The 25,711-nt window shown below is 35.7% G+C and overlaps 1 protein-coding gene across 2 annotated transcripts in view; it reads left to right on the top strand.

The window, feature by feature from the left end:
* The window catches only part of TULP3 (TUB like protein 3), a 47,568-nt gene extending 30,501 nt beyond the window's left edge, over positions 1-17,067 (top strand). The window contains exons 5-11 of one of the 2 annotated variants that reach the window (XM_074269284.1): positions 6,937-7,070; positions 7,696-7,893; positions 9,236-9,348; positions 10,456-10,570; positions 12,039-12,137; positions 13,465-13,636; positions 14,923-17,067. In XM_074269284.1, coding sequence (XP_074125385.1) covers positions 6,937-7,070; positions 7,696-7,893; positions 9,236-9,348; positions 10,456-10,570; positions 12,039-12,137; positions 13,465-13,636; positions 14,923-15,056 — 965 coding nt within the window. In that variant the 3' untranslated portion in view covers positions 15,057-17,067. Of the gene's footprint in view, positions 1-6,936; positions 7,071-7,695; positions 7,894-9,235; positions 9,349-10,455; positions 10,571-12,038; positions 12,138-13,461; positions 13,637-14,922 lie in introns of both variants that reach the window. The other variant, XM_074269283.1, reaches the window with a different exon arrangement.
* Positions 17,068-25,711: the final 8,644 nt, after the last annotated feature.

Genomic DNA, 25,711 nt, shown 5'->3' with positions numbered 1-25,711 from the left:
AAATATAAGTCAAAAGACAAATGACTAAGAAGAAATATATGATTTCACTTTTATCATCCAGCTTGTTTAATGCTATTTGTTATTATGGGAGCCATCTGCTAGTGGCTGCTGAGGAATCTAATGCTGACCAATACAATAGATCCCTTCATGTGAGAGGAAAATAATGATACAAAGAGACTGAGAGGCAGTTGAATTCTCTGATCTCTCTCCTCATGCCTCCAATTTATTTCATTCCCAATCCACAAGGAACATCTGTATAAATAAGGGCTGATTTGCAATTCCTTCAAGTGTGCTGAGTCACAGCTATGGAGGAACTGACCATTCCTTAATGATGCAGTACCCCTTTAACTCTTTACAGGCTTTCTGGGTTTTGCACTCAGGCATGGTCCTTAATATTTGTTAAAGTATTGTAGAACTTAAGTAAAATTTCAGCAAAGTGAACCAGTAAGTCATATGTTTTGTTGTATTCCATAAATATTGATTGAAGATGATGAAATTTTAACGTCATATTTTTTGGAAACAAGAAATAACATTTTAAAATTGTAAAAGTACACTTAAAATATTTTAAGAGGTAAGACTGATAAAGTAATATAATGCTCTTATGCTTATTTGATTTTAGGCAACATTGAGAAGCATATATGTGGTCTAAGTGATATCCCACCATACAAACCATATGTGGAATATTGTGTTCTATTCTATACATTTCAGGAAAGAAATTGATAAGCTAGGGAAAGCATAGAAAAAGGCAACTAGAATAGCAAAGTGCCTTTAATTCACAGAATTATAGAGTTTCAAAGTTGGTGGGTGGTGTGGAGGACGGGGACACCCACAGCTGCCTAGTCTAATCCATATCCCAAAATAGTCTCTCTTACAACACATTTGACAGGCGTTATCCAGCCTTTGCTTGAAGACCCCTAGTGATGGGATCCCATTGTTTCCCAAAGCAACACTTTGGTGGGATAGCAATAATTATTGCAAAGTTGTTCTTTTCACCAAAGCTGAGTTTGTCCAGCTGCAGCTTCGCACCCACTGCTTCCAGTCCTGACTTCTGGGAGAATCAGAGCAACTTTAATCCGTTTTTTATATGACAGTCTTCCAGGGGCAACAGAAATCATTTCTTCTGTAGGCTTAGTGTAAACATCTTCACTTTGATTCCTCCCATGGCTTGGATTCAAGAGCCTTCTGGGCATCATTCAGCTTGTCAACCGCATTTCGTACAATGTGTCATCTAAAACTGACTAGTATGGCAGACGTGTTTTGATCAGGGAAAGTATGTAGAGACATCTACCTTCCTGTTCCTGGAAGCTTTTTTGTGTCATTTGCAAATATGATAAGCATATTTTATAAAACTTCATGGCATATGGGTACTGGTTGAAGGAAATAGGCATGTTTAACCTAGAGGAGAGAAGTAAAAGTGAGGGGGAGGAGGTATGGTAGGAAGGAAATCATTTTCATTTGTTTTTCAGTCATTTCTTACTCCTCATGACCCCATTTGGGTGATGGTTGGCAAAAATACTAAAGTAGTTTATGCCATTTCCTCCTCATATCTCATTTGATAGATGAGGAAATTGAAACAAGCAGAGTTAAGGGGCTTGCCCAGGGTCATCCCCCCAAGCAAGTTCTTGAGGCCAGACTTGAACCCAGAAAGATGGGTCTTGCTGACTCTAGGTCTGGCTCTATCCACTGTGACAGCTAGCTGCTCCATGAAATTGATAGTTGATGTCAAATATTTGAAGAACTGTCACAGGAAAGAGGGAATTGTAAACTAATTTGGGAAATTTAAACTAAATCTAAACTAATTTGATCCTAGAGGACAGAACCAGGAACAGTGAATTAAAGTTGTAAAGAGGCCTGTAGAAGTATGAGGCAAGGGGAGTAGTGGTCCTGAAAACTAGAACTAAGCAAATGTAGAATGGACTTCTCTGTAGGTTCATTTGAAATTTGAAGTGAAGCCTGGGGACTACTTATCAGATAGGATTTATTTTTTAAAGTTGATGTCTTTTTTACCTCAGGTATTCCCCATTTTTCAAATCTTCAACTTTTCCCTATCAACCTGTTTCTTTCTTGCCTTCAAACATATGCTAGTCTCCCATATCTTTAAAATCTTCACTAGACCAAGTTATAATCCTCTCTTCTCTTCCTCACTTACCCTCACCTCCATTCCTCAAGCCTTTGCAATCTGACTGCACTCAACTGAAACCGCTGTTACTAATGTTATCCTTGATCTCTTACTTGCCAAATTTGATGATCTTTTCTCATTTCTCTGCCCCCTCCTCCTGGATGCTCTCTCCTTTCTAGTTTTTCATGACCCAGTACAATAATACAATACAATGACCATTTATTAAGTACCTGCTATGTGCCAGGCACTGTATCAAGATTAAGGTATACTGGGGCAGCTAGGTGGCGCAGTGGATAGAGCACCAACCTTGAATTCAGGAGGACCTGAGTTCAAATGTGGCCTCAGACATTTAACACTTCCTAGCTGTGTGATCCTGGTCAAGTCACTTAACCCCAGCCTCGGGGGGGGGGGGGGGGGGGGGAGGGGAAGATTAAGGTATACCATTAAGAACAAGATAGTCCTTGTCCTCCGGAGCTACAAGCTATAATTACCCAAAAGGAAGCTGGAAAAGGTAGAAGGAAAAAATACCTGCCTCAGGGAGATAATGGTGGTAGAGTCAAATCCGAACATACAAATAATGAGAAATGACACTACTCTCTTTCACCTTCTACCTGTCTGATTGCTCCTTCCCAGTCCCCTTTGCTAGCTGCTCATCAACATCATATCCTCTAATTGTGGATATTCCCTAAGGTTCTCTCCAAATCCCTATTCTCTTACTTTTGGTAATCTCATTGAATTCTATAAGTTTAATGATCATATTTATGCAGATAATTTCTCCATTTATATTACCAGCCCTTGTCTCTAACTTGAACTTTAGTCCTGAAAAAATCAAATACTGATTTTGCATTTTATTTTTTATTCTATATTGATTCTATTCGTGGCCTGGAAACATATTTCCTTGTCTCTAAATTAAGAAGTTTAAGTCCAAAAGTTCAGTTTTCCTTTATGAGTTAAATTTAAAAGTTGTTTACCTATAAATCACTTTGATTGAAAGAAAACAGTTATCTCTGTACCCCTGGCTGCCTTTTTACATTAGAAGAAATTTGTTGTCCTTGAAGGGTGCAGGTAGATACCAGGAAGTCTAGTCTGTTATTTCTGCAATCCTGGCCAAACTTCAAGAAAGTCTGATCTAACTAATGCATTGTTGGTAGAATTGTGAAATGATCCAATCATTCTGGAGAGCAATTTGGAACTGTGTTTAAAGGGCTATCAGCAGTGTCTCCCAAAGAGATCATAAAGAAGGAAAGGGACCTACATGTGCAAAAATGTTTGTGGCAGCTCTTTTTGTGATAGCAAAGAATTGGAAAATGAGTAGATGCCCGTCAATGGGGGAGTGGCTGAATAAGTTGTGGTATATGAATATAATGGAATATTATTGTTCTATACGAAATGATCAGCACACTGATTTCAGAAAAACCTGGAAAGATTTTATGAACTGATGCTAAGTGAAGTGAGAAGAACCAGGAGAATATTGTACATAGCAACAAGAAGATTATGTGATGATCAATCATGATGGATTTGGCCCTTTGAAAAAATGTGTTGATTCAAGTGGTTCCAACAGACTTGGGATGGAAAATGCCATCCCCATCCAGAGAGAGAACTATGGAGACTGAATGTTGACAGATTGAAGCATAGTATTTTCACCTTTTTTAGTTTGTATGTTTTCTTTCTTGTGTTTTTTTTCCTCTTTTGGTCTGATTTTTCTTATGCAATATGACAAATATGGAATTATGTTTTTTAAAATTGCATATATTTAACCTCTCTTGGAGAGGACAGAGAGAAGGAGGGAGAAAAATTTGGAACACAAAGTCTTATAAAAATGAATGTTGAAAGCAATCTTTACATGTATTTGGAAAAAAATAAAATGCTATTAAACTGGGCTGGGGGGAACTAAAAAAGAAAAAAAATCTGTTCTTTTATCATTGTGACACTAATTAGCTATGCAAGTGGATACTAGCAATGAGTTTTCCATAGCAAAAAGATGGAAGGAAGAGCTATTGCTAGCCTTGCATTTCAGATTTCCATCCAGTCATATCATTTTCCATCATCTATGATACTTCAGACTTTGTAACCAACCATATTGTTTTCTTTCTATGACACTTCCTGTTCTTTGCAACTATATGAAGGATAGGAAGCCCTTCCTTGAGATTTGTTTGCTTATAGCAGAACTGAAAGAACCATTCTATTGATATCCTTACTAATACATTGAATATGCTTAGAATCTTGTGCCTAGTATACCTTCATCTTATTCATAATAGTCCCACATTACAAATTGCTTGTTGGATATTTCAAACTGGATGTTTTAAACTCAACAAGCTTGAAATTTAACTCATTATCTTCCCCCCCTAAATTTTTCTCATCCTTTATTTTTTCAAACGTACCACCATCTTTCCAGTTTGATAGGTTCATACCTTAGCATTATGTTACATTCCTTACTACATATCAGTTGTATACACACCTTTTGACATTTCTGTCTTTATAACATTGTTCTCATCCAAATCCTTTTCTCCACTTACACTGCTACCACCTTAGTTCATCTCATCACCTCTCACCTCAATTATTTTGGAAGTTTCCTAATTGATTTCCTTGTCTGAGGTCTCTCATCCCCAGTTCATCTTGCATGCTCCTGCCAAAAGTAATTTTCCTTAATCACAAATCTGATTTCCTTACTCAACCAATATCAGTGGTTTTCTGCTGCTTTTAAGATAAAATATGAAGTCTTTTGAATAGTTTTAAAATTCCTGTACAAGCTGCTCAATTTATCTTTCAGCCTTGCTGTGTAACTCCCCCTCCTATAAATTCTGTGAGATGGCTCATTTGGCCTTCCTTTGTTCCTCATACATGACATGCCCATTTCCTCTCTCTTAGCTTTTGCCTGTCCCTATACATTCCCTTATCTCCATCTCATAGATTCTCGCTCTTCTTTGAAATTCAATTCAAGTACCATTCTTATACTGCTAGAGCCTTCCCTCCTACCATCCCTCTCTGGTAATTAACTGATTTATATTCATTTGTTTTATTAATTTTACATACCTCTGTATATATGTATATACATCCACACAGATGTGTACATGCACATCTATGTCCTCTATTTGGATGTAAACTCATTGCAATAAACGACTTTTATTCCCTATATTCGTATCCTCAGTGCCTGGCTCATAATAAGCACTTAATAAATATTTAATTGGTTGATTGCTTGATTTACATCCTCTTCATTTCCAAATATATCACTCCCTTCCCACTATCCAGAGAGCCATCTGCTTGTAATACAGAGTATTCCTGTTTAGCTAGAAGTTTCACTAGATAGCCTGAGATCCATTCCAACTCTGAAATTGTATAATTCTATAGTTGGCTAGGAAGAGCTCTAGCCCAAGGAAACTGGTTCAGCTAGGTTCCAATGTGGACTTTTGTGCTGGCTTTGGAGTCCCTCTCAAAGCTTTCGCATCTCCACAATATAACTGGAGAAAATAAGCCCCATTTTTTGATTAAGAGAAATGCAAATTAAAACAGCTATGAAGTACCATCTCACACCTATCAGATTGACTGCTATGACAGAAAATGAAAAATGTTATAGATGTGGGCAAATTGGGACATCAGGTATTATTGGTGGAGTTGTGAATTGATCTAACCATTCTGGAGAACAATTTAGAAATATGTCCAAAGGGCTATAAAAACTGCATACTGTTACCAGATCTGTATCCTGAGGAGGTCATAAAAATTTGTAGCAATTCTCTTTGTTATGGTAAAGAATTAGAAATTGAGGGGATGTCTATCAGTTGGGAAATGACTGAAGAATGTGTGATATGTGAATATAATAGAATGCTGTGGTGCTGTAAGAAGTAGTGCTGTAAGCAGGCAGATTTTAGAAAAACTTGAAAGCCTTACACAAGCTAATGCTAAGTGAAAAGAGCAGAATGAGAACATTGTACACAGTAACAACAACATAGTACGATGATCAACTGTGATAGACTTAGCTTTTCTCAACCACACGGCAATCTAAGACAATTCCAAAAGACTCATGATGAAAAATGCTATCCATATCCAGAGAAAGAACTGTGGAGCCTGAATCCAGATCAAGGCATACTAGTTTTTTGGTTTTTTTTGGTCTTGATTTGAGTTTGTTTGTTTGTTTGTTTTTCATGGATTTTCCTTTTTGTTCTGTTTCTTTTACAACATGACTAGGGTGGAAATATATTTTAATGTGATGGGACATGTATAAACTCTATCAGATTGCTTGCTGTATTGGGGAGAGGAGAAGAGAGGGAGTAAGGGAGAAAAATTTGGAATCAATCCTATTCAAAAAATAATGTTGAAAATTATCTTTACATATAATTGGAAAAAATAAAATACTATTTACTAAAATGGAAAAAGCTGGGGGAAGAAACACCAATTTTTTTTCTCTGAGAAAACACTAAGGAAAAAGAACAGGTTGATCAATTGATCCACATCTTCCTATTCACATTATCTTTATTTATATGTGCTCCCTTTTCTCTACTTGCATAAGCCACTAGCCTAATTCAGGCCCATCCCCTTTTACCAAGCTTTTAATGAGATTTTAAGCAAAGGAATAACATGATGATGCGTATTTGGGGAAGATAAATTTGACTATAATTAATTTGAATTGGTGAGGGGAGACCCAATAAAGAAGCTATTGCCATAATACATACGAAGAAAGATTTGTAGTAATTTGGATAAGAAGGTTTAGCAGGACATGTGTATGTGAAGTGGATAGAGGGACTAGGCAAAAAAGAGAATTTTTTACTTAAATGTTTAGACTCTTAGTTAATTTAGACAGTTTTATCTCTATATTTGATCAGGCATCTCTGACAGTTTGAATTTTGATGAAGAGGCGACTGATGGAGAAGAAGAAGAAGGAAAGAAAACAAGAACTCACTCACCTAACTCAGAATTGCAGCGACCTGGTTCTGGATCCAGCCAGAAATCAGTCACAGTATGTAGTTCTGGAAGCTCTTCCTTTTGGGTAAATTAGTCCCACTCTCCCCTAAGCTTTCCTTCTTAACTTAATAGTACTGTTGAATTAGGATACTTTCTACTTCTTCCTTTTCCCCGTTTTTTTTTTTGTTTGTTTGTTTGTTTATTTGTTTGTTTGTTTGTTTGTTTTTTTGCAAAGGTGGCAGACTGGATGTGCTGCAAATATTTTCAGAATCTTATATATGTTAATTTTGAGGAGTATCTCCCTCTCTCCTCCAACTTTTTATTCTTTGTTATAAGAGATTACTTGTCAAGGGAAGTTGGAGGAGAGAGGGAGATGCAAAATGTAGGCAGGAAGATATCAAAGGCTTTTAAATTTTTTTTATTTTTTTGATGAAAGTATCTTCATAGGGTTCATGAATATAGACAGATTAGTGCCAATAGGAACCTTTATTCAAAATATTTTTTAAGAGCATCGCTTCTTTGCTACCTTCTTTTGTGATAAATGTTCATCTTTTCCTTTGATGTTCCTGAATTTCCTGTGCCATTGTCTGAAGACCTTGGTATAAGATTCAAAGGCAGATTATTCTTCACAAGAATGTGGAACCTCCTGGCCTCTTACTCAGGTATCACTGTTCCCTCAGGATACAGGCGCCTCTTGTCCAGCATCCCTCCAGGCTGATAATCAGCTGGGAGAAGTAGAAAATTTAGAAGATTTTGCATTTCGTCCTGCTCCTCGGGGGATTACAGTGAAATGTCGGATCACCAGGGATAAAAAGGGAATGGACAGGGGCCTCTATCCCACCTATTACATGCATTTGGAAAGGGATGAAAATCGGAAGGTATGTGAAGGATCTCCTTTTTAAGAGGGGAAGTTAGGAGATATATTTTATAGTAAGGAAAATAATACTGTTATATTTACTCAAGGCAAAACATATTAAATTATTCTATTTTGTTTCGATATACCAGATACTTTTTTTGTTATTAAAGATTTTATTTTCAAAATATATGCATACGTAGTTTCCAGCATTCGCTCTTGCAAAACCTTGTGTTCCAAATTTACTTTTTTCCCTCTCTTCCTTCCACCCCCACCCCAAATAGTAAGTAATTTATGTTAAAGATGTGCAGTTCTCCTATATATATTTCCACAATTATCGTGCTGCACAAGAAAAATCACATCAAAGAGGAAAAAAATGGGAAAGAAAATAAAATGCAAGCAAACAACACAATAAAAAAGTGAAAATACTATGTTGCAGCCCACTCTCAGTCCCCACAGTGCTCTCTCTGGGTGTAGATGGCTCTCTTCATCACAAGATCATTGGAATTGTCCTGAATCACCTCACTGTTGAAAAGAGCCATGCTCATCACAATTGATCTTTGGATATACTAGCTACTTTAGAGAGTATCCATATACTTATTTTTAAAATATTAAAAACTAAGTTCTCTTTCTTCCTGGGGAAAATACCTTGGTTTTCTTTTTCTCTTTAATCAAAGAAGAATAATGACAAAGGAAAATAAGAATTTGGGTTGGGAGAAGATATGTCCTAGCTATAATCAGAAGAGGAGACAAGGTATATGTCCCAACAATTCAGTTTCATATTTTTCAGCATTTTTAAGTTTATTCATAAATAATTCATTCTGTATAGATATAAAGGCTGAAGAGTTAACATAGGGGTCCCAAAAGTGATTTGATTGGAAGGCATAACTTAATGCTGAAGTAATCATTTTATAGACGTGATAAGGTATAGAATAATAAGGAAATGGTTGCAGTAAAGAATAGAAAACTAAAAATAGAAGAGGGTGATTGCACTTATCAGTTGGATTAAGTCCATGGTGAAGGAGAAAGATTTTTTTGTTGTTGTTGGATCTGTTCTGATAGAAAACTAAGAGCGTTACAGAGAACAAGATTCGAAGCAAATTTGAAAACTAAAGAAGGAAAATAAGCATTTATGGAGTGTCTCCCAGGTGCTAAGCACTTCACAAATATGATCTCTTTGGGTCCTCAAGATGAACCTGGGAAGTAGTGCTATTTGTGATCCCTATTCTACAGTTGGATGCATTAACTCTACTGTACCATCACTACCAAAAATGAAAGAAAAAAAAAGAAAAATGGAGGAAGAATTTGTGTAAAGAGGTTAGAATGAGAGATTAAACAGACCTGACTTGACGTTTTGCATTTTTCAGACATTCCTTCTTGCTGGGAGAAAGAGAAAAAAGAGCAAAACGTCCAACTATCTCATCTCCATAGATCCAACGGATTTATCTCGGGAAGGGGAGAGCTACATTGGCAAACTCCGGTGAGAAACCTAGAGCTGATTGTGTTCTAGGCTAGAATTAGGGATCCCCTCAGAAACCATGCACTTCAGCCCCTCCTTTTACAAATAAATAAATAGGAGCTAAGAATGACTAAAGAACTAGTTTACCTGTTCCTTGCTTTTTCTTTTTTCACTTTTCATTTTTATTGTGAACTTAATATTAATCAACAAACATTCATAAAATTGCCTGATTTGTATCCCTAATAGACTTTGTTTTTTTTTTTCCTTCTGTGTATCTTTAAATATTTTATTCTTTTTTAGCTTTGCATTTCTATCATTAGCCATTCTTTTGTTCCCCTATCCTTTGCTAATAGAAAAATCAAGCAACTAATTTGACTAGATCCACTACTTATTTATGTTACATAGCCTCAACAGGCTTTGCTGCTAAGCAGTTACTTTACATCAGCCTAATTAACTCACTCCCCCGCTCACCACAGCAGCTCTTCAAACCTTTTCTTCACTCTTCAAACTTCCAATGCTTTTTAAATTTCCCTCCTCTACTCTCTTAGCTGAAAACTTTAACTCATATTTTCCTTAAAAAACAGAACTCAAGACACTTCATTCCCAGCTCCACTAGATTGTGAGGGAGAGGGATTTTTATCTTTGAGGGCAAAGATTTGCATTTGCCTTTCTGTGCATCCATCCCTTTTCACAGTGTCTGGCAAATTGTGGGCTCTTAATAAATGCTTATTGATTCAACTGACTGAATAATAGAAGCCCTTATAACAAATAAGTATAATCAAACAAAATGATTAGTGCATTGGTAATAACTGAAAATGTGTGAATCCTTCTGCACCTATAGTCCATTGTTTCTGCCAAAAGGTATGTGTAACCTGCCCTTATTTCTGCATTTAATGAGACTTCCTACTACAGAATGCTGTTGGCACCTAGCCTTTTGATTTGAACTAAGTCAGAATTCTTGCTTTTTTCTGACAAAAGTACTTGTAAAAGCTACAGATGAGATAAATGCATTTCACATTTTAGGGAATAAGCAAATGGTTATTTTTTTATGCTACTTGATATTATGTATTTTTGTTTGCATAAGAGAAAAATGGGATTATTTTGGTGACAGTCTTTTCCTGGTTCTAGGTCCAATCTCATGGGAACCAAGTTTACAGTGTATGACCACGGAGTTAGTCCAACTAAGGCACAGGGCCTGGTGGAAAAGGTCCATACTCGTCAGGAACTTGCAGCCATCTGTTATGTAAGTGCCATTCTTGCTATGTAATCCCTTCTCTGAACTTCTAGCTAAAATCAGAAACACAGAATGCATCTAGAACAATGTTGGTTCTACCTATAAGCTACCTGTAAAATTATAAATTTCTTGATTTTTTCTTAAACAGCATGATGAACATAGAAACATGTTTAGAAGAATTGCATGTGTTTAACCTATAGTGGATTTTTTATTGTCTAGGGCATGGGAGAAAGGGAGAAGAAGGGAGAAAAATTTGAAAAACAAAATTTTACAAAGGTGAATGTTGAAAACTGTTTGCATGTAGTAGGAAAAATAAAAAGGTATTTTAAAAGCAAATTCAAGTTACTTCTATAGTACTTGATATAGATAGTCCCTAGCAAAAACTAAGATTTTACCAGAACTAGCTGGTAAAGACCCAGGCATTAAAGAATAAAACTAAAATCTTTCATTTTAGCCAACTTTTAAATCTCAATCTCTAAGAATGCCAACTTGCTAACATGTTTGAATCAGATAACTATATTTTTAGTTTTTGTGCTTTTCCAAGAGATGTTTCTTCAGAAATAACTTTACTTTTTCTGCCAAACTTTATCCCTTTGATCTTAAATCAAAGGTTCAGCTTATGCCTTTTAGTAATATTTGTTCTATGTAATACAAACCACACTCTGTCCATTTATCATCTTTATGACCATAACATATTTAACTTCTGTATATTCTGAATAAAAATTACTTGCGTGATCATATTCTTCTTTATTAGATTGTCTCAAGATCAGTGACCATATTTAACTTGAAGTCTGTCAGTTTCATAGCATAGTTCTGTTAAATATTTGAGGATGACTAAGTCAGACAGTTTGCTAAAGTTACTTGTCATTGCCTTTTTAAAAAGTAGAGACATAGAATGATGAATTTTTAAACAACAGTATCTGTTGTGGAGATCTGTATGGATTAATCTGATTGTTTCTGTTACATTTATAAGCAACCATCACCTTATGGAAATCATGAGGCCTATTTACAGTTTCATTACAATTAAATGTAGAGGGAGGAAAAACATGGAGTCACTGGGCCTTATGGAATCCCATTCCACCAATTACCAGGGTTATTGGGGGCAAGTCCTTTGAATTTTAACTTTTTTTAATTTCAAAAATGGAGATTAAAAATCTTTGACAGACTTATAGTAAAGAAATGCTTTGTAAACTGGGAAAAACCTTTGAAATGATGTGTTTCAAGCCCCTCATATTATAAATGAGGAAACACACTGGGAGAGGTTAAATGAGTACTAAGTTCTTTCACTCCAAACCCGCCTACATGTTTACTTCACCATAATACTGCCATTACTAATTTTTTTTCTTGTTACTGCCAATAAGAAACACTTAAGAAGGATAAGTTTAAAAAAAAAAAAAAAAGTCACAGTTTTTCCTTTCTTCCCCCCCCCCCCCCAAGAGTTTTGCTTCACTTTTCAAGAATTTTCTCTATTTTCCAGGAAACTAACGTGCTTGGATTTAAGGGTCCCAGAAAAATGTCTGTGATTATTCCAGGGATGAATATGAGTCATGAACGAATCCCATTCCGGCCACGAAATGTAAGTAGGGACATACCTAATTTGCAAAGAGAAATCTATTCAATTTTCTCTAGATTCCAAGTCAGATTATGATTCTCAAATCTCCTGGGAAAAGTCTTGTTTTTTTTTTTTTCTTTAAAAAAGATGTTATTGGTCCTTTTTGTTGTTGATCCTTTCCTATAACATCTCCAAAATCACCTCCTATAAAGTATATTCCCTGAAGAATTAGGCAAAGTCATCTAATACTGTGCGATGCACACATTTTGTACTGTTGTAAATTACCAGAAAGAACAATATGTACTTTAAATTTCACATTATGCTACCAGAACTAGTATTATCTTTATTTAAATTGTTGTTGGTCATTGTGTGGGCTGTTCTAGAGGCCTTTACCAACTTAGACTATTGCAGTAACTTTTTGGTTGGTCCAGTCTACTCTTTATTTGGTTGTTAAGTTGATCTTCCTAAAATAAACTACAGGGCCTCCTTGTTATCCTTAAGGATCAAAACATCAAATCCTCTTTTTAGCTTTTGAAACCCTGTATAATATGGCTCCCTCCTCTCTTTCCAGTATTTGTATCTTACCTCCAAATACTCTTTGACCCATTGACACTGGCCTCCTGATGCTCCTGGAAAGAATCAGTCCACTCTTGGCCCTGGGCATCATCACTGCTTGTCTCCTGTGCCTGGAATTCTCTGTTTCCTCATATTATTACCTTCCTGGATTCTCTGGCTTTCTTCAAGTGCCAGCTAAAACTCTTATTTTCTACAAGAAACCTTTCCCAATTTGCCTTAAAGGGAGCAGCCAGATGGCACAGTGGATAGAGCACTAGCCTTACAATACAGAAGGACCAGTTTGCCTTAATGCTAGAGCCTTCTCTCTGTTGATTATCTTCTATTTGTCCTGTACATATCATATGTATCTTCTTTATACATTGTGGTTTGCATGTTGTCTTCCCCAATAGACTGTGAACTTGAGAATGAGTTTTTTTGTTTTTAGTCTTTGGGATTTTCCTGCATTTCCTTGTTGTATCCCCATTGCTTAAATAGTATCTGGCACATAATAAATACTGACTTAAAGATACCATAATGTTACTTGTAAGTAAAAGGCATATTACCTAGGAAATAGTAATATGGAGCACTGGGCTAAATATTAAAAATCCAAGCTGAGATTTTTTTTTTTCCTTTCTTTACCTTAACTTTATCCTCTCTGAAATGGCAAACAGAACCCTCACTGTACCCTCTTTAATGTTATTTTAAAATTAATGAGATCATAATGGAGAAGTGCCTCTGATATACATTCTCAATACAAAGTAATCTTTTTTTTTTTTTTTTTTTTTTTTTTGAGCAGGAACATGAGAACTTGCTTTCCAAATGGCAAAATAAAAACATGGAAAATGTGATTGAGCTACACAATAAAGCCCCAGTCTGGAATGATGACACGCAGTCTTATGTCTTAAATTTCCATGGCCGCGTCACTCAGGCATCTGTGAAGAATTTTCAGATCGTCCATGCAAATGACCGTAAGTCCCCTAGAAAAGGCTCTAAGTGAGAGTGTTGAGAGAAGCTTTTCTCGAAGGGAGATTTTAAATTACATTTTAGTTAGGACAAATAAATTGCTTTTCATGAGTATATTTATTTATACCTTTGTATGAGAAAGATACTCCCTCTGGGAAGACAGAGTCATGATTTAGGAGAAGAGCTTCTAACCTGTGACTCATGAACAAGTGTAGAGAACATTTAGCAGCTGCTGTGGCCGCCACAGAGGGAACTTTAGGTTGGGATGTGTGGAGAGACCAAGTCAGACAACATACATCAAAGAGAGATTTCCCTTAATGTCTGTTCTTTGGTTTAACTAGTCTATAGGACCCTTAATTGTTCTTATCCTTTCCTCCCTCTTGACCACCTCTTTTTTGGTAGTCAGGAACAGTCTTCCATTTGCAGTGGATGATAGAAGCAGTAAATTAAAACTGCTTAAGATTGAGGCAGCCCTTTTAAATTTCTTTTTTTTTTCTCTTTCTTTCTTTCTTTCTTTCTTTCTCTTTTTTTCTTCCTTTCTTTCTCTTTCTCTCTCTTTCTTTATTTCTCTTTCTTTCTTCCTTTCTTTCTCTTTCTTTCTTTCTCTTTCTTTCTTTCTCTTTATTTGTTTCTTTCTTTCCTTCTTTCTTTCTTTCTCTTTCTTTCCTTCTTTCTTTCTTTCTTTCCTTCTTTCTTTCTTTCTCTTTCTTTCCTTCTTTCTTTCTTTCTTTCCTTCTTTCTTTCCTTCTTTCTTTCTTTCTTTCTTTTCTTCTTTCCTTCTTTCTTTCTTTCTTTCTTTCTTTCTTTCTTTCTTTCTTTCTTTCTTTCTTTCTTTCTTTCTTTCTTTCTTTCTTTCTTTCTTTCTTTCTTTCTTTCTTTCTTTCTTTCTTTCTTTCTTTCTTTCTTTCTTTCTTTCTTTCTTTCTTTCTTTCTTTCTTTCTTTCTTTCTTTCTTTTTGTTGTTGTTGTTGTTATTGTTGTATTGTTGTTCCTTAGGCAATTGGGGTTAAGTGACTTGCCCAGGGTCATATGGCTAGTAAGTATTAAGTGTCTGAGGTCAGATTTGAAATCAGGTCCTCCTGACTTCAGGGCTGGTGCTTTATTCACTACACTAACTAGCTGCCCCCTTTTAAAATTTCTTTACCTCAAAAAGTTTCATTTTTTAATGTAAAGTAAATTTTAATTAGCTTTACCTATACTTTATAATTCTAAAATTAAAATAGGTTTTCCTTATCACCTTAAACATCTCTAATTTCCTTCAACTCTTTTTTTTCTTTTTTTGGTCTCTCCAGCTGAATATATAGTCATGCAGTTTGGACGTGTGGCAGAAGATATATTCACACTGGACTACAATTATCCCATGTGCGCCCTCCAGGCCTTTGCTATTGGGCTTTCCAGTTTTGATAGCAAGCTAGCTTGTGAATGATAGAAGATAAATCTTATCCCAATGTCTCTCATTCCATGAAGCTAAATTTAGGGAGAAAAAGTCTCCCCTTCCCAAGTGTGAAAGAGATGAGAAAAGTCAGCCAGCACCTTTGGGATTGATTCTGGTATACACAAAAAGCTATTCATTGGTACTTTCAGGCCTTAACCAGGAATGACAGCCCAGTATAGATGAAAGATTATTCAGGCTTCAAAGAAAACTTTATCTTGTGCACATTAATGAGACTCACTTGTCTCATGCCTCAAAGATCAGTTTTTTCTCTGCGTGGAATCTCTTACATCTGGCATCAGGTTCAGGTTATTTCAGGTACTTGTCTATTTTCAGAAGGGGACAGTTGTTTCCTAACATGCTTTTGCTCCATACTGGTAAACTCATAGCTAAGACATCTTTTTGACAACAGAGGAGGTTCTATGATTCATACCTGAGGTCCAGAGCTCACAAATGGGAGGACTGAGTATGTACAAAAAGCCTCCTTCCCTGCTGTTGCTTCCTTCTGCCATCGTTTAAATTAAATGACCAAGACCACAAAGCTTGTATGTCTGTATCAGTGTGTCCATTGTATCCACCTTCTGACTTGTTTGAAGGATGATGATTTCCAAAGGATGATCTTCTGCCAGGATTATGGAAAGCCAAGATGCTTTATCATGTGGACGATTCACCAGTGGCTCATCTGTGCTGATTTACCCAGACCTGGACCCAAGAGAAGAAGCAGCATCCATCATTCTTCTCCAACTTAAAAAGAGGCGCCCTGCTTAGCCAGAGACTGTATAAACTCTTGGAAATTATCCAGAATGACATTTGATTGACTGTTGAGCTCCCATTTGAGGAAGGGAAGTACCTGCTTTCCAAAACTTGTTTAGTTTCTCCTTTAGGGTCAGAAGTTCTAAAACTTCTGTCAGTGCGGAAACCCTCCCAAACTGGCTGGTCAGCTGGCACCAATCCCAGGTAGACAAATGGCTCTCAGAATTGTAAGCAATGAAGTGATAAATTAGTGTCTTAAGTTTTTTGGTAAAGATTAAAATTATTTTCTTTTCTGAATGATGCCAATGGTGCCTTCAGGGCACAAGTGCTGGAGATGGCTTCACCCAGGGGGTTAGCAGCTGCCCTTTTTTTCAACCCAGCAGTGCCTCCTGTATGAGTGTGGGGAAGCCAATTACCTCAGGACGCAGTCTCCAACAGGAATTGTCTATGGAAGCTTTCGGCTGTGTTGTGTGTTTAAAAAAATAAATGGACAAAAAGTGCTGCAGGAAGTTGTTATCCCTGTGCATTTTGGTGGCCCTAGAAATAGCTGTCTTAGTAATCCTACAACCCTCAGATGGGCAGTTTGGCCTTTCCTGGCATAAATATTGCTAGCATTCAGTGTCACCAAAGCCTTTGTATTTTGGTACAACTTGCCCTTTCGTTTCTTTCACTCACAAATCACAGTATCTTTGATTTGTTCTTATTTTTAGAAAATCTCAATCAAGTAGTAACAAAATCTAGGAATTAGCTGTTTGTGTATTTCCCTGCCTCCGCCTTCTAAAGTTCCCACTTCCTCTTCTCTTTTAGTCAGAAAGCTAGAGTAGGAAATTAATCTGGGAGGGGATCAAAGGACTTTAAATTTAATCCTCCTTTGACCAGCCCAGCCAATCTTTCCTTTGTTAATTTATTTTCTTTTTAGGCCTGGCTCTTCCAGTCAAGTGCCTCTTCCTTAAGTGCCCCAAGGCCCTTTAGACCCAGGTCACTAACTTTTGCCAGATTTTATAAACTTTTAGCAAACTAAAGTTGATTCCTTGTCTTCAGTTTAAGGATGGCAAAACCTGGAAGCTAGGAGCAACCTCGAGGCTATAAGTGTAATCCCTCTCCTTTTCTCTTTGATCTTCGGAAGATTCACCCAGCTCAATTTGCTTTCTGCTTGAGTGTCTAGAGAGATGCTTCCCAAGTCTACTCTGGTTTTACATGAATCATATTTATGACTTTTGTATGTTATGTCAATAAAAATAATTTATACAAACTTCTTTGCTATCTTTTCTTGGATGTCTTTGCTTAGAATCTCCTTGCAATAAGATTTCATGATAGCAATTTTTCATCATTTAGTAATAATGAATTAGGCAGATTCTTACAAAGTTTAGAATTTTAAAGCTGGGAGAGACCTTAGTTCAAGCTCATTATTTTAAAGGAACTAAGGTGATGAAAATTCTGACCTCAGAAATCATAGTTTAATTTAGAGCAATAGACTAGTGATAATAAAAATAGTCTTTTAAAGTTTACAAAGCTCTTTATGTGTATTATCTCATCCTCATATATCCCTGTGATAACCCGTATCTCAGTTAAGAAAACCAAGGCTAAGTGATTAAGTAATTTTCCCAGAATCATACTGTGTCTGAAACAGGATTCTGTGCAGTTCTTAATTATTCCAGTTTTAGTACTCCATAACAAAAAAATTGTCCAAGGAATCATTGATTCATACTGCTGCTAATTATATAATCAGTATTTCGGAGATCATGATGAATTATTAAAAACAAACAAAAACCAATTTATTGTTCTTAGAGCAGTCCAGTCTCCCTGTGGACTCAAAGGTTTAATCCCTGTGTGGAAAATTGACTGAGACTATCTTTTGTTACCATTGAACAGCTGAGTAAAGCTAATTAGCACCTACATCTTCCTTGGTCTCTGAGCTGGGATTTTCCAAAGTGAAAATTCCCTGCTAAATTTTCCCTTTTGTCATCTTTTTATGCCCCAGGTCATATCTTCTCTCCATTTACATTGTGGTCTCTGGAACATCCTTCTTTCCTTCTTCCTAAACCTTTTCCTCTAAGATTTTCCATTTTGCCCTCAGAAAAATCTGGCTTCATCCAGAAGGCACTTTACCCTTATTATCAGAACTTTTATTGTTTGTCCTTCATTTTGAAAACATCCATCATGGGGTTATATCTTGATGCATGAGTGAATCAGATTTAAGTGAGGCAGAATTGCACAGTCTCTTCCTGAGTCATCAAAGTCCAGTAGCAAGACAAAAGTCCACACTGGGATGCAGTGGATGACCTTGGAATCTTCAATAGCTGACTAATCTCTAAGTGCTCTACTTAAAAAAACTGGAACAAATTGTTCTCATTTACTCATTGTTCTGGGGAGATGTCCCCCTAACTCTTGACATGTTTGACTCCTATGGATTACCCTTAACCTAGGTATGGCTGTGCATCCTCTACACTGTGGAGCCACAGGTGAGAGTTGGGTCAAGGTGGAGACCAAAAGTGATTGACAAGCCCTCACACAGAAGACGCTAGACCTTACAGAACACTCAGTACATACCTCACACTCCTTGCTCCCCAGTGCTTTTTCTAGACCTGTAGCTCAAAATTTGGTCTCCCAATCTCTTTATACTCTTGAAAATTAACAACAAGACTCCAAAGAACTTTTGTTTATGTAGATGATATCTATCAGCTTTTACCATATTAGAAATTGACACATACATTTTAAAATTAACTCATTAATAATAAATGCGTTATATGTTAACAAATAGCATTTAAAATAATTTCTTGAAACAAAAATCAGTGAAAAGTGAAAGAAAAGCATTATTTTGCATATTTTGGGTAAATATCTTTAACATTTAGCTTAACAGAAAACACTTGGAATTTCATATCTGATTTTATATTCAGTCTCTTGATATGTTTTCTGATCACATACAGAAAAGATGTATAATTGAGACAGCAAGGACTATTTTATTGGGCAAATAATGTCAGGATTAGTATAAAAAACAATTTTGACTTTAAGGATCCCTAAAAGAGTTTGGGGACTCCCCCAGGAGGGTCTTGAGACCGCATTTTGAGAACTGTTGTTCTAGACCAAGGGTCAGCAAACATTTTCTGTTAAAGACCAGATGATAAATATTTTAGATTTTATGGACCAAGAGACAAAATTGAAGCTATTATGTAGGTATTTTTATATACTAATCTAATAAGAGAAAATAAATTTCCACAAATTATTGATGAAATCTAAAATAGTAATTGGATATAATTTTTATACTACAAGTTTATTAATGAGAATGGAATTCCTTTTTGAAAATTAGTATTTTACTTAATTGGTGTTCCCTATCATTAAAATTGATTGCAAATGTTAATTTATTAATACTGATCTGTAAATATTTGACCTTGAAAAAAACTGAAAAAATATTTTCATACATATTTGTTCAATCATGTCCGACTCTTCATCACTCCCATTTGAGGTTTTCTTGGCAGATATTAGTAACTAGAGTGATTTACTATTTCCTTTTTCAGTTCATTTTACAGATGAGATAACTATTGCAAAACAGTATTAAGTGACTTGTACAGGATCATACAGCAAAGAAGCATCTCAGATTTGATCTCTTTCTCTCTTCAGACCAGTGCTCTATCCACTGCACCTGTCTAGCTGTCCTTTACACAGAGGAGTACCTGCTAAATACTGATACTAGTCATGATTTCAATTGGACCAAAAGTCTAATAGTTTTAATTAAGCAAACTCATTTTCTCTCATCAACAATACTTTCAGTTGTCGCAACTGAACAATTTTACTAAATCACTATGGGTAAATAGCTTTCCTTGCTTAGTTACAAAAGAGATATTGGGATACTTATTTTAGTTTCAGCATAGTTTTCAGTTTTTGTTTTTGTTAAATTCTGCTATGATTCTTTTTTAAATTTATAATTTTTCTGACTTGCTTGCCTGTGATTTGGGAATATTATAACAAGTGTTTCATCTGGAGATGCTAATGTATATTGTATTCTTTTAATACAACTATAGTATCTTATAAACACACTGCTTTGCCATATGATTCAATAACAAAATCCACAATCTACTCACTTTTCTTGTTGGGTATCCAGTGTTAAATTTTATTAATGCCCTAATACATGCAGCACTCCACATGCTATTGAGTTATAACTGCATCTTTGTATTTTGTAGCAAAGGCTTGCAGCCTGGCCAATATACTGAGAAAGCAATCGTAGACCATAGGTAAACAAATGAGCATGGCTGTGTTCCAATAAAGCTTTATTTATGGACACCGAAATTTGAGCTTTCCGTTGTCACCAAATATTCTTCTTGTGATTTTTAAAAATAATTTGAAAATATTAAAAAAAAAAAAAGGGCATCCTTAGGTTGAGGGCCACACTGAAATAGATGGTAGACCCCAGTTTTCTGATTCTTGTTCTAGATGATCTCAGTGTCATCATTACATAATGTCCTCTGCTTTAAATTTTATCCTATCTTTCTGTGTCTCACTATCTTCCCCTATGTTCCCTGTCTATAATCTAGCTAAACTCTTTGAAAATGCTATCACAAAAATTTTCTTCATTTCCTTTCTTCTCACAGTCTGGCTTCTGAGTCATTCAACTTAAAACTACACTCTCCAAAGTGATTCCTGGTTTCTCACTTGCCAGCTCCGGGGACCTTTTCTCAGTCTTCATCTTCCTAGACTTCTTTGCAGCCTTTGACCCTGCTGACACCCTCCTGTTAGGGGTACTTTTTCCTCTAGGTTTTTGTGACACTGCTCTCATCTGGTTCTCCTACTGTATAACCTCCTCAGCCTTCTTTCCTAAATCCAGGTGACACCATTAAAGATAAATGTCCTCCAAGAATCTCTCCTGGTGCCCATCAACTGGAGAATGGCTGGATAAGTTGTGATATATGAATGTAATGGAATACTCTTGTTCTGTGAGAAATGATGAACAGACTGATTTCTGAAAAGCCTGGAAAGACCCAGATGAACTGGTGCTGATGGAGTAGAACAGGAGATCACTGTACACTGTAACAAGATTATGTGATCATCAACTCTGATGGACTTGGCAATACAATGATCCAAGATAATTCCAAGAAACTTGGGATGAAAAAATGCCATCTATATTCAGAGAGAGAATTGTGGAGATGAATGTGGAGTGAAGAATAGTACTTTCACCATTTTTTGTTTGCTTTTTCTTTCTCATGTTTTTTTTTTTTTTCTTTTTAAACTTTTTTCTCATAAGTTACAACAGATGTAGAAATATATTTAAAAGGATTGTTCATGTTTAGCCTATATCAGGTTGCTTGCTGTCTTGGGAAGGGAGGGAGGGAGAAAAATTTGGAACACAAAATCTTACAAAAGTGAATGTTGGAAACTATATGTGTATTTGGAAAAATAAAATACTATTGAGAAAAAAAAATTTCTTTGAGCCTCTTCTCTTCTTATATATATTCTCTCACTTGGTGACCTCACTGGCTCCCATGAATTCAATTATTATCATTTATGCTGACGATCCTCAAATCTACTTAGTAAACTCTAATCTGTTGACTTCCAGTCCCCCTTATCTGTCTATTAAGCATCCTCTTTGGTCATTCATAAGCCACCCTTCCCATACTCCTTTCCAGTCTTCCTACATCTTATCCAAGCTCCCTTCCTCACCAGGATCAGTAGTAATTCAGGGACACTGTCTTTCTGGCTGTTCCTTGAACAAGACACTTCACCAATGGGCTCCAGGCATTTTCTCTGACTATTCCCCCTTCCTGCAACACTCTCCTTCCTCAACTTGACCCTCTTGACTTCCTCAGATTCTTTCAAGTCCCACCTAAAATCCCATCTTCTACTGGAAGCTTTTCTGAATTCTTTCTGTGCATTCTCTCTCATTTATCCTGTATATATCTTGTTTATATGCAATTATGTGCATCAGACTTGAATTCCTTGAGGGTAGAGACTGACCATCTTTTGTTTTTGTTTGTATTCCTAGTACTTGGCACAGTGCCTGGAATACAGCAGGCACTTACTAAATGTTTATTTAGTGACTGACTGTTCTCTGTACCTGAAATCAGGAGACTCTGGGTCCTAACTGCCCCAAGCTGTGTAATCAGGAGCAAGCCACTTAGTCTATCAGAAACCTTTTTCATCATCTGTAAAATAGGTATTTATATTACATATCATATTGTTTATATATATATATATATATATATATATATATATATATATATATATATATATATATATATATATATATATATATATATATATATTACATTATGCTGTTACATTATATTATGTTATATTTCATGTAAGGAAAGTACTTCACAATTCCACAAGTCATAAGGAAACTCCCTTGAAAATTTCAAAAATAAATGGCAGCTAGATGGTGAAGTAGGTATTGCACCAGGCCTGAAGTTAGGAGGGATGTGAGTTCAAATCCAGCCTTAAGATATTTAATACCTACTAGCTGATGATCTTGGGCAAGTACCTTAACTCTGTTCACTTCAGTTTTCTCATTTATAAAATGAGATGAAGAAGAAAATAAGTCATTCCAGTATCTTTGCCAAGAAAAACCCAAATGGGGTCATGAAGAGTCAGACATAACTGAATATCAATAAAAGTAGGTTAGAAAGAAATGAAGATGGGAAAGAGGAAGGAAAAGTTCTCTGTTGAGATCACATGGGATAGGATCAATGATCTTAGTAAAGGGGTTTGTTTTGGCTTTCTCACAGAAGCAGGATGATGTAGAGGTTCTATACAATTGGGGAGGAAAGAAAGCTCAAAATGAAAGAGGGCCTTCCTTCTCTCAATAAAGTAGGGGCAACATCGGTTGGAGCATGACTGAATCAGTTATGATACATGAATGTTATGGAGCATTATTGTTCTATAAGAAACGATCAGAAGGATGACTTCAGGGAAGCCTGGAGAGACTTACATGAACTGATGCTAAGTGAAATGAGCAGAACCAGGAGATCACTGTACATGTCAACAACAAGATTATAATATGATCAATTCTGATAGACATGGCTCTCTTTAACAATGAGATGATTCAGGCCAGTTCCAATGGTCTTGTGATGATGAGAGTCATCTGTACCCAGAGAGAGGCCTGTGGGAACTGAGTGGATCACAACATAGCATTCTCACTCTTTTTGTTGTTGTTTGCTTGGATTTCATTTTCTTTCTCACTTTTTCCCTTTTTGATCTGATTTTTCTTGTACAGCAAGATAATTGTATAAATATGTATGCATATATTGGATTTAACATATATTTTACCATGTTTAACATATATTGGATTACTTACCATCTGGGGCAGGAGATGGAGAAAAAGGAAAAATTGGAACACAGGGTTTTGCAAGGATCAATGTTGAAAAATTGTTCATGCATATGTTTTGAAAAGAAAAAAGCTTTAATAAATTTTTTTAAAAAAAGAAATGAGAGGGGGCAGCTAGGTGGCGCAGTGGATAGAGCACCAGCCTTGAATTCAGGAGGACCTGAGTTCAAATCTGATCTCAGACACTTAACACTTCCTAGCTGTGTGACCCTGGGCAAGTCACTTAACCCCAGCCTCAAAAAAAAAAAAAAAAAAAAAAAATGAGAATGATGCAAAAAATATGAAAAAAAAAAAAAAGTAGGGGCAAGATCCTTTCTTAAGAGGGAAAAGAAATGATGGGAAGAAGGGGATTGAAGAGAGAAGAAAAGGTTTGGAATAATCACTTTGGAAACTGGATAGAATCAAAAGAATTACTATCAAGAGCCTAGATGAAATCACATATTGGTAGGGAATCTATTTGTTGCAGTTGTATAACTTCCTTCCATGACATTCAACAGCTAGGAACAACAGGGAAGTCTGATAGTAGTGGTAAACTACCATTGGGGTTTGGTGAGGTGAGAGTAGGATTCAAGATTGGAAGATAGTGAATAGTTAAACAGATCAACTAGAGGATTAAAACTGTGAAAAAAGTGTGTGCCTTTTATCTGTAAGGTTTGTTTAACAGAGAGGACTTCTCCCTTTGATTTTGTCAATACACCAATGCATCTCTCCTTTTTTCCCCTCCCCTTACATTGTTTCCCTTCATAAGCCCCTAGTTAGAAATCTCTGATGAAGGGTTTGTCATATCAGTTAATGATTTACTGAAGAGGCTTATGTCTCTCAATAAAATCAAATGGAGAAATGAGAGAGTGATTACAGTGGTACCTCTGAACTCCTCTGCTTTAAAATTCACTGGACTAGAAATGCACTTCTTATGGGAAAAATTAATTTGGTATTCATCATTTTTGCCACTCATTGTGCCATCTGGAACTAATTAAAATGAGTACGAAAGTCCCATTGTATTTCTCTCTCATATTAATAATTATTGACCAGGATTGATTTTTTTTTTCAGAAGTTTGTATGTTGTGAGGAAACACTTTTTACTCTACACAGGTATGCATGGGGATAAATATTTTATTGGATTGCTCAAGACTGAATAATTTAGAAGTAAATGACATAAAATCACACATCCTATGTAATTCATCATTAGAATAGGCCAACTTCTCATTGATAAAAAGTTGATTGCCTTCTTCAGGAAGACCCACTCTTCTAAACTCATTTAAATTGTGAGCCCACTGCCATGGTTTGTCTTTGGCCTTTGAGAGTGTCACTGACCCATTTTATTGGTTATATGCTATAATTACCCAGAAACTATGTCTCTTTAATTTTATAAACATCAAAACCAACAATTTGCAATCTTAGAGATGCCTGGGGCATTAAGAAACTAAAGTGGTTTATCCAGGGTCAAGTAGCCAGTATCAGAATCAGAATCAATTAGGAAATTCTACCTCCTACCCTTCAGAGGGCTGAAGATTGGCAAAAAAAGAAAATGAAAAAATATTAAAGAGAACTGTGAGGAAAAAATCACATTGATACACTATTGTAAACATATGAATGGGTAAAGTTATTCTGGAAAGCAGTTTGGAATTACCCACAAAAAAGCCTTGCTCTTTGACTTCAATCCAAGAGAAATCAGAGAAAGAAGAAAAGGTTCTTTATGTTTAAAAATATATATAGCAATTGTGTGTGTCTGTGTCTCATTGTGTGTTGTGACAAAAGAAACTTAAGAGAATGTCCAACCATTGAGAATGGAACACTTATTCTTGTGTGTGAGAAATTTAAAAATAGATGGTTTCATAAAGACATGGAAGGACACATGAACTGAGGCAGAGAATAGAAAAGAGAAACAAAAAGATTTCATACTCTAACATCAACATGAACATTTTGAAGACATAAATTGATAAACAATAAAATGAGAACAACTGGATAAATATTTTATACAGTAAGAAAAACACTGTAAAGACAACCAAATTTGAAAGTTTTAAGTACTATGATTAATTCAATGACCATTTACAATTTCCAAAGACCAATGATAAAACATGCTATCCTTTACTGAGGATTAAGTTATAGATTTAGAAAGGAGGATGTATATTTTTACATCTAGCCATTGCAGAAATTTGTTTTTCTTAATTATGCATATTTATTATAGAAAAAAAATTAATGGGTGTCTGGATGAAAAAGAAAATATATTTCTTTTAACTTTTTTTTAAAATGGGGTTAGACAGGATTGCTACCAGTTTAAAATGTTTTATGCACTTTGAGATGGAGTCCCTATTATAAATTTACTTAAATGTTTACTTTGTTGGAAGAAACCTCTTACAAATCTCTAAACAGTTGTAATTTAAAATCAAAACCTATCAAGAAAATTTCAATCAAGAAAAAAAAAAAGATTGTAAAGGGAGAAAAGTAAGTTCAAAGAAGGGAGGCTAAACAATTAGAATAGGAAGGAGTGAAGGAATAAAATGAGGTGAAAGAATAAATAGGTTTAGGGAAAATAAGAGAAACGAGGAGACTGAGTTTTTAAATTTTCGGAGTTCAAAAT

Source organism: Sminthopsis crassicaudata, chromosome 5 (genome assembly GCF_048593235.1).
Source record: "Sminthopsis crassicaudata isolate SCR6 chromosome 5, ASM4859323v1, whole genome shotgun sequence".
Classification (NCBI taxonomy): domain Eukaryota; kingdom Metazoa; phylum Chordata; class Mammalia; order Dasyuromorphia; family Dasyuridae; genus Sminthopsis; species Sminthopsis crassicaudata.
Note: the sequence above shows the minus strand (reverse complement) of the source record. Positions and strands in the feature narration are given on the sequence as shown.